The sequence below is a fragment of the Haematobia irritans genome, chromosome 4, assembly GCF_050003625.1.
Source record: "Haematobia irritans isolate KBUSLIRL chromosome 4, ASM5000362v1, whole genome shotgun sequence".
NCBI classification, from domain to species: domain Eukaryota; kingdom Metazoa; phylum Arthropoda; class Insecta; order Diptera; family Muscidae; genus Haematobia; species Haematobia irritans.
The window spans coordinates 200,801,829-200,817,864 of NC_134400.1; the positions used below are offsets into that span (position 1 = coordinate 200,801,829).

At 35.7% G+C, this 16,036-nt stretch overlaps 2 protein-coding genes across 2 annotated transcripts; both read right to left on the minus strand.

The window, feature by feature from the left end:
- Positions 1 to 456: 456 nt before the first annotated feature.
- Positions 457 to 1,382, minus strand: LOC142233660 (brachyurin-like). Its single transcript, XM_075304658.1, has one exon. The coding sequence runs from the start codon at positions 1,368 to 1,370 to the stop codon at positions 522 to 524; it is 849 nt and encodes a 282-aa protein (XP_075160773.1). The 5' UTR covers positions 1,371 to 1,382; the 3' UTR covers positions 457 to 521.
- An 11,479-nt stretch (positions 1,383 to 12,861) lies between these two features.
- On the minus strand, positions 12,862 to 13,789 carry LOC142236184 (brachyurin-like). The gene has a single exon (XM_075307440.1). It carries the CDS (start codon positions 13,773 to 13,775, stop codon positions 12,927 to 12,929), a length of 849 nt encoding a protein of 282 aa, XP_075163555.1. The 5' UTR covers positions 13,776 to 13,789; the 3' UTR covers positions 12,862 to 12,926.
- Between the last annotated feature and the right edge of the window lie 2,247 nt (positions 13,790 to 16,036).

The window sequence follows — 16,036 nt, forward strand, 5'->3', positions numbered from 1 at the left end:
AAAAAAAACAAACGTTATAAGCTCGTAAACAATAAAGTGAACTGTCACTGGAATAAATCTGTCAGTTGTCAGACGAGCGGCTTAGAAATGATAGCAACCTTAAGTTGGCTACAATACCTATCAGCCACACTGTACATGTCTCATGGAAAGTTGAAAATGAGCGATCACAAATATTTATTGGTTCGTTGCTTTGTGGGAATTTTAAATAATAAGAGTTTGTGTTTTTCAATGTAAAACCAGCCATGAGAAACCGCAGGTATCTCAATCAAATGGCTGATCAACGTATGGCTCATCTGCTAGGCGGACGAGTCCCAAAGACTGCCAACCATAGCGCTTGAATATCTGTTATATGCTTGGCAAATAAACAATATGATTTGCATGTAGCCACTCAACCAAACAATTATTTGTGTTTGTATTAAAATATATCCTTCCACCCACGAAAATATACAAAGAAAGTTATTTTAATATACCATCATTCGTATGAATGAATCGATCGATCTTTATTTTCGGAGTAGAGAAATTTATTTGTTGACAACACCAGATTTTTCTTCGATCCAGTCCAAGTAGGATGTGATGCGGGTGAATACACCAGGCCAGCCCTTCTCGCAACCCAAGGAAATACCGAAGGAAGTAGCGCCAATGAGATAGTTAACACCACCATCCTTGTATACCAATGGACCACCAGAATCACCATTGCAGGTGGACTTGCCATCTTTGCCGCTAATGCAGATCATCTTATCGGTAACCACGCCAAGGTAGTAGGTCTTGCAGCTGCTTTGCTTCAAAATGGGGACTTCGATGTAACGCAACAATGGAGAAACGGTGGTGGCAGCATCACTGTCCTTACCCCAGCCGGAAGCCCAGACCATATCACCTTCATAGGTGGAGTAATGGCCGTCCTTCTTGGGCAAAGTAGCAGGTTGGATGCGATCGTTGAATTCAATGGAAACTGGCAATTTGATCAATGAGATGTCATTGCTCAAGGTGCTGGGATTCCAGTCGGCGTGGATAACAATGTTGGACTTGGAGGTGTAGATTCTTTGTTGACCTTTTTCGTTGTCGTCCTTGATGTCGATGGCTCCCAAATAGACAGTAACACCATCAGCTCCATCGGTACAGTGAGCAGCAGTTACAATCCAACGATCCGAAATCAAAGTACCACCACACCAGGCACCAGAGCTACCGAAGACCAAGCTCAAACCAACTTGATAGGGGAATTGACCAGCCTTGGCCAATTCACCATTGGTAATACGACCTTCCAATTCTTCCAAGGGCATGACAGGCATCAATGGAAGACGTTGTTGCAAGCTTGGCATAACGCCAGCCGATGCAACGGCCACAAACAAACTGAGAGCAATAGCGATTTTCATTGTCAAAGCTTAACGAATTGACTACGATTTAGCAATAGAAATTTCTGCCTTTATATAGGAAGTTTCTATTATTGATTTCTTTCGATAACTTTTATTATCTTATCCATTTAATAATATTGACACTATAGCCAAATTATTTACGTATTTTTAAATATGTATATTTTTGGAATATAAACACCTACCTTGGTATATAAAGAGGGGGAAATCGAACTACCAACATTGGTGCTATTTCTTTTGTTATTGCCTCGCAAAGCCAAAATCGCTGACCAGGTGGATCAAAGAATTTTCTAGTATTGTCAACAACTAATTCTTCATTCAATGTTGATGAAATAAATTTTCCAACAATTTCAATTTGTATTTTTGCATATGCATTAATTTAGACTGCACTGAAAAAAAATATTGTCATGAGGCCAAAGATTTCTCTGATATAAAGTTTTTTTCCTGGTCCAAAAGTCGATACACTTTTCAATGAAGTCGTTTTGTTCTCATAGTTCAAAATGTCGTTAAAACGTTTTTAAATGGCATACACAGAAAAAAATATCACCAAAAACTTTTCCATTTAAAAAGCTGATTGAGCATTTTTGCCAAAGACACCATGAGTCTATCTCGTCTCCTTCTGGGTGTTGCAAACATATGCACTAACTTATAATACCCTGTTCCACAGTGTGGCGCAGGGTATAAAAAACATATGCACTAACTTATAATACCCCGTTCCACAGTGTGGCGCAGGGTATAAATATCCATAATTATACACTGCGCCACACTGTTGGACAGGGTATTATAAGTTAGTGCATATGTTTGCAACACCCAGGAGGAGATGAGATAGACACATGATGTCTTTGGCAAAAATGCTCAGGGTGGGCTCCTGAGTCGATATACACGCACAGAAAAAACATGTTTGGACATGGTTGCCGCATCCATTTAATACTTATTTAGAGTATGTAATTGTCGCGAAAACCATGTATTGTCTTTGTAAAAATAATTTTCGAGCGGAGAAAAATATATGTTGGCAATAAGCATTTAAATGGTTCTCAAATGCCGCAAACATGTTCTATTATTTAAATGATAGAATTTGAGACCATTATATGGTCAGGAAAATCATGTACCTGACCATTCAATTTTTTTTACTTTTTTGCAGAGAAAAAAGTATTTTTATATTTTACGTATAGACATGTCTACAACCATTACATGGCCATAAAGACCATGTACATTGTTTTCGTGACCATTTAATTTTTTAATTTTTTTTGCAGTGACAAGAATTTAATAAAAACATTGAGCAGGTACACACGATTTTCATTTTGCGCGTCAGTCGTGTGTTGATTGTTTCTTGGAATGGACGGAGAATACGGAATTATTGTGTTTTGTGTTAATTTATTTATTCAGAAATGGCACGTGGTTTTACAAAAAAGGAAAGTGTAATTGAAACAAATGTACCTGGTTTTTGTTCAGCATTTTGACATATGGTATAATTTATTTTTATTTGCAGTTATATGATGTCTGTGTTTGTACATTTGATGGGCACGAAGTAAATATGGAATGATTTCTTATTGTTGAAATTAGAGTGAGTGTGTAAAAATATGTGATGTTTGCTTGCACGACATTATAAATACAAAAAAAAAGAATTCGTTTATAAATAAATAAAAACAAATAAATAAAGTTGATTTTGCGTTTTCTTTTCTCAAGTGGCGTCCTTTTTTCGACGACGAAAAAAGTTTTTTCATAAAAATCAAAACATTTTAGGTTGTGACCATGTTCTTTTAACTAGAAAAAAAAACGTTTTTGACGAATAACATAACATTTTAGATCGTGACCATTGTCTTTTAATGGAAACAAAATTCTTTTTATCAATATAATAACATTTTAGATGAGGACAATTGTATTTTTCTTAGAACCATGTTCACTGAGCCACCATGGTTGCAGGTTAAAATGTTACTGGTCGTCGCAAAAATAGCTGCTATCATATTATTTTGCTCTTCGAATATGATTGTGACAATCATGTTTCTTCTCTGCGTGTAGCCATGTCCGTCTGTCCGTGAACACATTTTTGTAATCAAAGTCTAGGTCGCAGTTTTAGTCCAATCGACTTCAAATTTGGCACAAGTATGTGTTTTGGCTCAGAATAGAACCCTATTGATTTTGGAAGAAATCGTTTCAGATTTAGATACAGCTCCCATATATATATATATTTCGCCCGATATGGACTTATATGGCCCCAGAAGCCAGAGTTTTACCCTAATTAACTTAAAATTTCGCACAAGAAGAACAATTAGTACTGTAGTCAAGTCTGCCAAATTTTATTGAAATCGGTTCAGATTTAGATATAGCTCCTATATTTATTCGACCGGTATGGACTAATACGGTCCCAGAAGCCAGAGTTTTACCCAAATTTGTTGAAATTTTGCACTAGGAGTACAATTAGTAGTGTAGTCAAGTGTGCCAAATTTTATTGAAATCGGTTCAGATTTAGATATGGCTCTCATATATATCGTTCGCCCGATTTACACTCATATGACCACAGTGGCCAATCTTTTACTCCCATTTAATTGAAATTTTGCACAGGGAGTAGAATTAGCATTGTAGCTATGCGTGCCAAATTTGGTTGAAATCGGTTCAGATTTAGATATAGCTCCCATATATAGCTTTCGCCCGATTTACACTCATATGACCACAGAGGCCAATGTTTTTCTCCGATTTAGTTGAAATTTTGCACAGGGAGTAGAATTAGCATTATAGCTATGCGTGCCAAATTTGGTTGAAATCGGTTCAGATTTAGATATATCTCCAATATATAGCTTTCGCCCGATTTACACTCATATGACCACAGAGGCCAATTTTTAACTCCGATTTAGTTAAAATTTTGCACAGAGAGTAGAATTAGCATTGTAGCTATGCGTGGTTGAAATTGGTTCAGATTTAGATATAGCTCCCATATATATGTTTTTCTGATTTCGACCAAAATGGTCAAAATACCAACATTTTCCTTGTAAAATCGCCACTGCTTAGTCGAAAAGTTGTAAAAATTACTCTAATTTTCCTAAACTTCTAATACATATGAGCGATAAATCATTTTGCGAAGTTTCCTTAAAATTGCTTCAGATTTAAATGTTTCCCTTATTTATACCCTTCACCACTACTGTGGTACAGGGTATAATAAGTTTGTGCATTTGTATGTAACGCCAAGAAGGAAAAGTCGGAGACCCATCGTTTAGTATACCGATCGTCTTAGAATTAAATTCTGAGTCGATTTAGCGATGTCCGTCTGTCTGTCCGTCTGTCTGTCTGTTGATGTATTTTTGTGTGCAAAGTACAGCTCGCAGTTTTAGTCCGATTGTCCTAAAATTTGGCATAGGGTCGTTTTTTGGAACAAAGACAATCGCTATTGATTTTGGAAAAAATCGGTTCAGATTTAGATATAGCTGCCATATATATTTATCACCGATCTGGTCATAGTTGGCGTGTTTATCAACCAATGTTCTTCAAATTTAGTACATCCGAATATTTTATGAGTCTCGAAAAACTTGCAAAATATCAGCTAAATCGGTTCAGATTTAGATATAGCTCCCATATATATTTTTCGTCCGATTTAGACTCATATGAGGGAGCCTCCGTGGTGCAATGGTTAGCATGCCCGCCTTGCATACACAAGGTCGTGGGTTCGATTCCTGCTACGACCGAACACCAAAAAATTTTTCAGCGGTGGATTATCCCACCTCAGTAATGCTGGTGACATTTCTGAGGGTTTCAAAGCTTCTCTAAGTGGTTTCACTGGAATGTGGAACGCCGTTCGGACTCGGCTATAAAAAGGAGGTCCCTTGTCATTGAGCTTAACATGGAATCGGGCAGCACTCAGTGATAAGAGAGAGGTTCACCACTGTGGTATCACAATGGACTGAATAGTCTAAGTGAGCCTGATACATCGGGCTGCCACCTAACCTAACCTAACCTAACCTAGACTCATATGACCACAGAGGCCAAAGTTTACTAGCGATTTACGTAAAATTTTGCATAAAGAGTAGAATTGACATTCTACCAATGCTTGGTAAATTTGATTGAAATCGGTTCAAATTTAGATATAGCTCCCATATATATCTTTCGTCCGATTTGAACTTATATGGCCTCAAAAGCCAGAGTTTTGCCGTGATTTGGTTCAAATTTTGCACAAGGAGTACGTTTAACATTATCGGTAAGTGGCCAAATTTGAATGAAATCGGTTCAGATTTAGATATAGCTCCCATACATAGCTTTCGCCCGATTTACACTCATATGACCACAGAGGCCAATTTTCAACTCCGATTTAGTTGAAATTTTGCACAGGGAGTACAATTAGCATAGTAGCTATGCGTTCCAAATTTGGTTGAAATCGGTTCAGATTTAGATATAGCTCCAATATATAGCTTTCGGCCGATTTACACTCATATGACCACAGAGGCCAATTTTTTGGTCCGATTTAGTTGAAATTGTGCACAGGGAGTAGAATTGGCATTGTAGCCATGCGTGCCAAATCTGGTTGAAATCGGTTCAGATTTAGATATAGCTCCCATATATAGCTTTCGCCCGATTTACACTCATATGACCACAGAGGCCAATTTTTTGCTCCGATTTAGTTGACATTTTTCACAGGGAGTATAATTAGCATTGTAGCTATGCGTGCCAAATTTGGTTGAAATCGGTTCAGATTTAGATATAGCTCCCATATATAGCTTTCGCCCGATTTACACTCATATGACCACAGAGGCCAATGTTTTGCTCCGATTTAGTTGAAATTTTGCACAGGGAGTAGAATTAGCATTATAGCTATGTGTGCCAAATTTGGTTGAAATCGGTTCAGATTTAGATATATCTCCAATATATAGCTTTCGCCCGATTTACACTCATATGACCACAGAGGCCAATTTTTAACTCCGATTTAGTGAAAATTTTGCACAGATAGTAGAATTAGCATTGTAGCTATGCGTGGTTGCGTGCCATATCGTTAAGCGTGCCATATTTGGTTGAAATCGGTTCAGATTTAGATATAGCTCCCATATATATCTTTCGCCCGGTTTATACCCATATGACCACGGGGGCAAAAATTATTCTCCCATTTACGTTTTTTGCTGAGATAGCAGGATTATTATTCTAACTATGCATATCAAATTTGGTAAAAATCGGTTATATTTAGATATCCCATATATAACATATGTACGTCAGAGTAGGGGAAATATGGTAGTATGTATCATATTTATATATATATATATATATATATATATATATATATATATATATATATATATATATATATATATATATATATATATATATATATATATATATATATATATATATATATATATATATATATATATATATATATATATATATATATATATATATATATATATATATATATATATATATATATATTCTTGATCAGGGAGAAATTCTAAGACGATATAAGCATGTCCGTCTGTTGTAATCACGCTACAGCCTTCAATAATGGCGCTATCGTCCCGAAATTTGGCACAGATTAGTTTTTTGTTTGCAGGCAGGTCAAGTTCAAAGATGGGCTATATCGGTCCACGTTTTGATATAGTCCCCATATAAACCGACCTCCCGATTTGGGGTCTTGGGCCTATAAAAACCGTAGTTTTTATTAGATTTGCCTGAAATTGGAAATCTAGAGGTATTTTGGGACCATAAAGAGGTGTGTCGAAAATGGTCCTTATCGGTCCATGTTTTAGTATAACCCCCATATAGACCGATCTCCCGATTTTGCTTCTTAGGCGTCTAGAAACAGTATTTTCTATCCGATTTGTATGAAATTGAAAATCTAGAGGTATTTTAGGACCATAAGGAGGTGTGTCGAAAATCGTTCATATCGGTCCACGTTTTGATATAGCCCCCATATAGACCGATCTCCCGATTTTGCTTCTTGGGTGTCTAGAAACTATATTTACCATCCGATTTGCCAGAAATTGGAAATCTAGAGGTATTGTGGGACTATAAAGAGGTCCGATTTATATGAAATTGAAAATCTAAAGGTATTTTGGGACCATAAAGAGGTGTGTCGAAAATGGTCTATATCGGTCCATGTTTTGGTATAGCCCCCATATAGACCGATCTCCCGATTTTGCTTCTTAGGCGTCTAGAAACAGTATTTTCTATCCGATTTGTATGAAATTGAAAATCTAGAAGCATTTTAGGACCATAAGGAGGTGTGTCGAAAATCGTTCGTATCGGTCCACGTTTTGATATAGCCCCCATATAGACCGATCTCCCGATTTTGCTTCTTGGGCGTCTAGAAACTATATTTACCATCCGATTTGCCTGAAATTGGAAATCTAGAGGTATTGTGGGACTATAAAGAGGTGTGTCGAAAATGGTCCATATCGGTCCATGTTTTGGTATAGCCCCCATATAGACCGATCTCCCCATTTTGCTTCTTACGCGTCTAGAAACAGTATTTTCTATCCGATTTATATGAAATTGAAAATTTAAAGGTATTTTGGGACCATAAAGAGGTGTGCCGAAAATGGTCCGCATCGGTCAATGTTTTGATATAGCCCCCATATAAACCAACCTCCCGATTTGGAGTCTTGGGCCTATAAAAACCGTAGTTTTTATCCAATTTGCCTGAAATTGGAAATTTAGAGGTATTTGAGGACCATAAAAAGGTATGCCGAAAATGGTGCCATCGGTCCATGTTTTGGTATAGCCCCCATATAGACCGATATCCCGATTTTGCTTTTAGGGCTTCTAGAAACTATATTTACCATCCGATTTGCCTGGAATTGGAAATCTAGAGGTATTTGAGGACCATAAAAAGGTGTGCCGAAAATGGTGCTCATCGGTCCATGTTTTGATATAGCCCCCATAGAGACTGATTTCCCGATTTTGTTTCTTGGGCTTCTAGAAACTATATTTTCTATCAGATTTTCCTGAAATTGAAAATCTAGAGTTCTTTTGGGACCATAAAAAGGTGTGCCGCAAATGGTGCCCATCGGTCCATCTTTTGGTATAGCCCCCATATTGACCGATCTCCCATTTTGCTTCTTGGGCTTCTAGAAACTATATTTACCATCCGCTTTGCCTGAAATTCTTGAGCTACAATAAACTGTATTTATTACATGATTTGCCTGAAATTCGAAATCTAGAGGTATTTTTAGACCACAAATAAGAGTGCCGAAATTGAGGTATATCGGTCCATTTTTTGGTATAGCCCCCATATACACCGATCTCCCGGCTTTTTTCTTGGGCTACTAGAATCCGTAGTTTTTATCCGATTTGCTGGAAATTAGTAATCTATAATAAAATTTTAGACAAACGAAATTTCTTTTTCTTATAAAGTGTTTTAGTTTATTCAACGATTGCCTCTAAAATGTGTGTCAAAAGAAAACTTTGCTTGTCTAAAATTACGTTTCTCAAAAAAAGAAAACACTTGTTTCAGGGTATAGCAGGCGCACTGCTCATGAAAATTGCTTCACACTGAAAGTAAAAGTTCCAGATTTTACTCATCGTATTTAAATAAATGCGGAAAAATCTACAGATTTAAGATTTTAAATCAAGGCGTAATTTCAACATATACACGATATGTTTATATTTTCTCTAAAACTCAAACAAAATTGGTTCTCATAAATCCCGAATCTTATCTGGTCTTCATAGGTAGAATGTTTAAAGTTTGTCTTCGGGAGCTGGCTCGTTTGGGAAAAGATTTGTCATCAAACCCCCTACAATTCTATATATTATCAAGTAACCCACTACGACGAAGAGTTTTCATAGTAAACTATTATACTTGATTCATGGTGGTGGGTATTTAAAATTCGGCCCGGCCGAATTTACTGCTGTATATACTTGTTATACCCTGCTCCACACTGTGGAACACGGTATTATAAGTTAGTGCATATGTTTGCAACACCCAGAAGGAGACGAGATAGACACATGGTGTCGTTGGCAAAAATGCTCAGGGTGGGCTCTAGAGTCGATATAACGATGTCCGTCTGTCCGTCTGTCCGTGAACACATTTTTGTAATCAAAGTCTAGGTCGCATTTTTAGTCCAATCGACTTCAAATTTGGCACAAGTATGTGTTTTGGCTCAGAATAGATACCTATTGATTTTGGAAGAAATCGGTTCAGATTTAGATATAGCTCCCATATATATATTTCGCCCGATATGGACTTATATGGCCCCAGAAGCCAAAGTTTTACCCTAATTTACTTAAAATTTTGCACAAAAAGAACAATTAGTACTATAGTCAAGTGTGCCAAATTTTATTGAAATCGGTTCAGATTTAGATATAGCACCCATATATATCTTTCGCCCGATATGGACTAATACGGTCCCAGCAGCCAGAGTTTTACCCCAATTTAATTGAAATTGTGCACAGGGAGTAGAATTGGCATTGTAGCCATGCGTGCCAAATCTGGTTGAAATCGGTTCAGATTTAGATATAGCTCCCATATATAGCTTTCGCCCGATTTACACTCATATGACCACAGAGGCCAATTTTTTGCTCCGATTTAGTTGAAATTTTTCACAGGGAGTAGAATTAGCATTGTAGCTATGCGTGCCAAATTTGGTTGAAATCGGTTCAGATTTAGATATAGCTCCAATATATAGTTTTCGCCCGATTTACACTCAAATGACCACAGAGGCCAATATTTTGGTCCGATTTAGTTGAAATTGTGCACAGGGAGTAGAATTAGCATTGTTGCTATGCGTGCCAAATTTGGTTGAAATCGGTTCAGATTTAGATATAGCTCCAATATATAGTTTTCGACCGATTTACACTCATATGACCACAGAGGCCAATATTTTGGTCCGATTTAGTTGAAATTGTGCACAGGGAGTAGAATTAGCATTGTTGCTATGCGTGCCAAATTTAGTTGAAATCGGTTCAGATTTAGATATAGCTCCCATATATATGTTTTTCTGATTTCGACAAAAATGGTCAAAATACCAAAATTTTCCTTGTAAAATCGCCACTCCTTAGTCGAAAAGTTGTAAAAATGACTCTAATTTTCCTAAACTTCTAATACATATATATCGAGCGATAAATCCTAAATAAACTTTTTCGAAGTTTCGTTAAAATTGCTTCAGATTTAAATATTTTCCCATATTTATACCCTGCGCCACACTGTGGAACAGGGTATTATAAGTTAGTGCATATGTTTGTAACACCCAGAAGGAGACGAGATAGACACATGGTGTCTTTGGCAATAATGCTCTGGGTTGGTCCCTGAGTCGATATAACCATGTCCGTCTGTCCGTCTGTCCGTCCGTCCGTCCGTCTGTCTGTGAACACATTTTTGTGATCAAAGTCTAGGTCGCAATATAAGTCCAATCGCCTTCAAATTTGGCACGTGTTCCTTTTTTGGTTCAGAATAAAACCCTATTGATTTTGAAAGAAATCGGTTCAGATTTAGATATAGCTCCCATATATATCTTTCGCCCGATATGCACTTATATAGCCCCAGAAGCCAGAGTTTTGGACCAATTTGGTTGAAATTTTGCACTAGGAGTACAATTAGTAGTATAGTCATGTGTGCCAAATTTGATTGAAATCGGTTCAGATTTAGATATAGCTCCCATATATATCTTTCGCCCGATATGGACTATTATGGTCCTAGAAGCCAGAGTTTTGGTTCAATTTGGTTCAAATTTTGCACTAGAAGTACAATTCGTAGTATAGTCAAGTGTGCCAAATTTGATTGAAATCGGTTCAGATTTAGATATAGCTCCCATATATATGTTTCGCCCGATATGGACTAATATGGTCCTAGAAGCCACAGTTTTGGCCCAATTTGGTTGAAATTTTGCACTAGAAGTACAGTTAGCAGTATAGTCAAGTGTGCCAAATTTGATTGAAATCGGTTCAGATTTAGATATAGCTCCCATATATATCTTTCGCCCGATTTACACTCATATGACCACAGAGGCCAATTTTTTACTCCGATTTAGTTTAAATTTTGCACAGGGAGTAGAATTAGCATTATAGCTATGCTTGCCAAATTTGGTTGAAATCGGTTCAGATTTAGATATAGCTCCCATATGTATGTTTTTCTGATTTCGACAAAAATGGTCAAATTACCAACATTTTCCCTTTTAAAATCGCCTCTGCTTAGTCGAAAACTTGTAAAAAGGACTGTAATTTTCCTTATCATCAAATACATATATATCGAGCGATAATCATAAAAAAACTTTTGCGAAGTTTCCTTAAAATTGCTTCAGATTTAAATGTTTCCCATATTTTTTTACTAACATTGTGTTCCACCCTAGTGCATTAGTCGACTTAAATTTTGAGTCTATAGATTTTGTAGAAGTCTATGAAATTCTGTCCAAATTGAGTGATATTTAAATGTATGTATTTGGGACAAACCTTTATACATAGCACCCAACACATTTGTCGGATGTGATATGGTATCGAAAATTTATCGGCACCGTCCGACTTTAGACTTTCCTTACTTGTTTTTTACTAACATTGTGTTCCACCCTAGTGCATTAGCCGACTTAAATTTTGAGTCTATAGATTTTGTAGAAGTCTATCAAATTCTGTCCAGATCGAGTGATATTTAAATGTATGTATTTGGGACAAACCTTTATATATAGCCCTCAACACATTTGACGGGTGTGATATGGTATCTAAAATTTAGATCTACAAAGTGGTGAAGGGTATAACATAGTCGGCCCCGCCCGACTTTAGGCTTTCCTTACTTGTTTTTTACTAACATTGTGTTTCATCCCAGGGTGTTAGCTGATTTAATTTTTAATTCTAGCGATTTTGTATAAGTAAAAAAAAAATTGACTCCAAATCGAGAATATAAACCTTGATAATAACTGCCAACATATTTGAAGGAGTTGAGATGGTAACACAAATTTTGGTCCACATAATGGTGAAGGGTATAATATAGTCGGCCCCGCCCGACTTTAGACGTTACTTACTTGTTTTAACTTAAAGAATTGGTCTGCGTGCAGATCCAATTATACACGATTATTCGTCATATCAATACCTTTCATTTAAGTTCCAACTCTAACTCGAAATATAATTTGTTTAGTGAAATAAAGAGCGAAAAACTAAAAGTAACGAGATATCTCAAAAACTGTTCCATAATTTTTTTTCGAATTCAGCAGATCAAAGTACATAAGAAAACTCATCTTTCATCAAATGTACATTTGCAGCGTTTCAGTAAATTTTAAAATACATTAGCGTAATGAGTTCTTAGCAAGGCAGTGTAAATTGTAGATTAGCAATTGGGGCCCCAAATAAATGGCATGGAATAAAAAAGGAAAGTTTTTATAAACCATTACTCCAAAAACTAATTATTATGCTGAACAGATTTCGAACAATTCCCAAAAAAATCATATTTTTTATTTGATATTATTATCACATTAAAGATAACCTCTCATACGTTTTGCTATTAAACTAGATGATCTGTATGTAGTCACTCAATCAAATAATTATTTATATTTGTAGTAAAATGTATACTTTAAACCCCCAAAATACACAGCGAAAGTTATTTTAATATATCATCATTCGGATGAATGAATCGATCGATTTTTATTTTCGGAATAGAGAAATTTATTTGTTGACAACGCCAGATTTTTCTTCGATCCAGTCCAAGTAGGAGGTGACACGGGTGAATACACCAGGCCAGCCCTTTTCGCAACCCAAGGCAATACCGAAGGAGGTAGCGCCAATGACATAGTTAACAGCACCATCCTTGTATACCAATGGGCCACCAGAATCACCATTGCAGGTGGACTTGCCATCTTTGCCGCTAATGCAGATCATCTTATCGGTAACCATGCCAAGGTAGTAGGTCTTGCAGCTGCTTTGCTTCAAAATTGGGACTTCGATGTAACGCAACAATGGAGAAACGGAGGTGGCAGCATCACTGTCCTTACCCCAGCCGGAAGCCCAGACCATATCACCTTCATAGGTGGAGTAATGACCGTCCTTCTTGGGCAAAGTAGCAGGTTGGATGCGATCGTTGAATTCAACGGAAACGGGCAATTTGATCAATGAAATGTCATTGCTCAAGGTGCTGGGATCCCAGTCGGCGTGGATAACAATGTTGGACTTGGAGGTATAGATTCTTTGTTGACCCTTTTCGTTGTCGTCCTTGATGTCGATGGCTCCCAAGTATACAGTAACACCATCAGCTCCATCGGTACAGTGAGCAGCAGTCAAAACCCAACGATCCGAAATCAAAGTACCACCACACCAGGCACCAGAGCTACCGAAGACCAAGCTCAAACCAACTTGATAGGGGAATTGACCAGCCTTGGCCAATTCACCATTGGTAATACGACCTTCCAACTCTTCCAAGGGCATGACAGGCATCAATGGAAGACGTTGTTGCAAGGTAGGCATAACGCCAGCCGATGCAACGGCCACAAACAAACTGAGAGCAATAGCGATTTTCATTGTCAAAGCTTAACGAATTGACTACGATTTAGAAATAGAAATTTCTGCCTTTATATAGGAAGTTTCCAACATTGATTTTTCACTTCCCTCAATAATTTTATTATCTTATCCATTTAATAATAGTGACACTATAGCCAGATTACTTACGTACTTTTAAATTTTATTTTTTGAATATAAACACTTCAACTAACATATCTTTACTCCACCGCCAGCACCACCCAATTTATACTCATATCTCATCAAATTGTCAATTTGATAATAATGGTACCGAAATTATTTGAAATTCCTTCAATTTTGGAAATTCTCTAATTTACTATCATCGCCTACAGTTAACAAGTATGAACTTCAATTTACTAAATTATTAACACTGAGTGTAAACGTTTACAAGACTTAATCGTACATTGCCTTCAATTTCCATATTTTCAAGATTCATTATTGAGTATCATATGCATAGTGGATTACTATTTTATAGATATGAGTATTATATGATTATCACAAAAATCTATTTCACTATCGTAAAAACAAAACATGTCGCATTAAACATTGTTAGTACAAAAGTCGACTTTAATCGACTTTTGATATTTCGGCTTTTGGAAATGTTGAATTTTGACTGGGTCATGGATTTTCGACTATTTTGTGCTATCTACTGTACAGATCAAATGGTTTATAAAAGCGTGTACATGTTGAAGCGAATAAGATATAAACCTTGAAACTTTTCTGTGTTATACTCATGATGGGACTATAATAAGTTTGCCATTCCGTTTTTGATCTTTTTGCAATCAAAAAATTTTCTCAAAATTTTATTTCTGTAGAAAATGTTGTCAACATTTTATTTCTAAAGAAAAACTTCTTAAAATTTTATTTCTAAAGAAAAATTTCTCAAAATTTTATTGCTATAGAAAATTTTGTCAAAATTGTATTTCTATAGAAAATTTTGTCAAAATTTTATTTCTATAGAAAATTTTGTCAAAATTTTTTTTCTATAGAAAATGTTGTCAAAATTTTATTTCTATAGAAAATTTTGTCAAAATTTTATTTCTATAGAAAATCTTGTCAACATTTTATTTCTATAGAAAATTTTGTCAAAATTTTATTTCTATAGAAAATCTTGTCAACATTTTATTTCTATAGAAAATTTTGTCAAAATTTTATTTCTATAGAAAATTTTGTCAAAACTTTATCAACATTTTATTTTTATAGAAAATTTTGTCAAAATTTAATTTCTATCGAAAATTTTATCAAATTTCTCAATTTTAATTATATTTGCTTAGTTCGGCTTGAGGTCATGTGAATAAAAACAGATGTTGTTGTTTTTTGAGTTGTATTTTTATATTTAAAATTTTCCAATATTTCGAGACATCTCCGATGCTCGCCATCAGGGAAATTACTTTAAACAAAAAGAAAAAACATTTAACACATTAACAAAAAATATATCATTACATGAAAAACACAGATAATTACATTTAAATTTAAAGAACAGTGAACTTCTTTACAAGGGAGTATATTTACAACTAAAAGCTAATCTGTCTTTCTATATTTTTGTACAATATTTCTATAAATATGTGCACAATGGTCCGTATCAGTCTTAAAATTCATTCGTCTTTCTGCAGGTACATTTATAATATGTAGCATCTCCAGAGTAAATCTCCTTTTATAATTGGTTTCTTGCGTCAAAATATCTACGTCCTTAAAGTTTGGTTTGTGTCCTGTTAAAGTGCAATGTGCTGCAAGTGCCGTCTTTTGCTCCAAGGACTTATCAGTGGCTTTCTGATCAGATTTATGCCCTGAGAGTCTAGTTTTTAATTTGGTTTTCGTTGTACCAATATATACTTTTCGGCAAGTATCAGAGTCATTTCCATTGCATTTGATCTTATATACTACGTTTGACTTGTCTTCTTTCTTAATTTTGGATTTTGTCTTGCTGAAGAATTGATTTACTGTATTATGAGTCCTTTGTGCAATTTGAAATTTGTCCTTATTTAGCATGTTTGATGATTTGAATCTTTCCGAGAATTGGGGGACATATGTCAAGGGTTTATAAATTTTGGGTTCAATTTCGTCATGTTTGATATGTTGTTGTTCTTTTACATGTTGTATTAGGTCGTCAATCGTCTTATTCGGGAAATCATTTAATCGCAATAGGGTCCTTATCTTATCTTCGTTGTCCTTATGAAATATTTTGTCGCTGATATCGTGTACTCTTCGTATAAAATTTGTAGCCGTATTCATTATAACTCGTCTAGGATGTTTGGAGTTGAAAT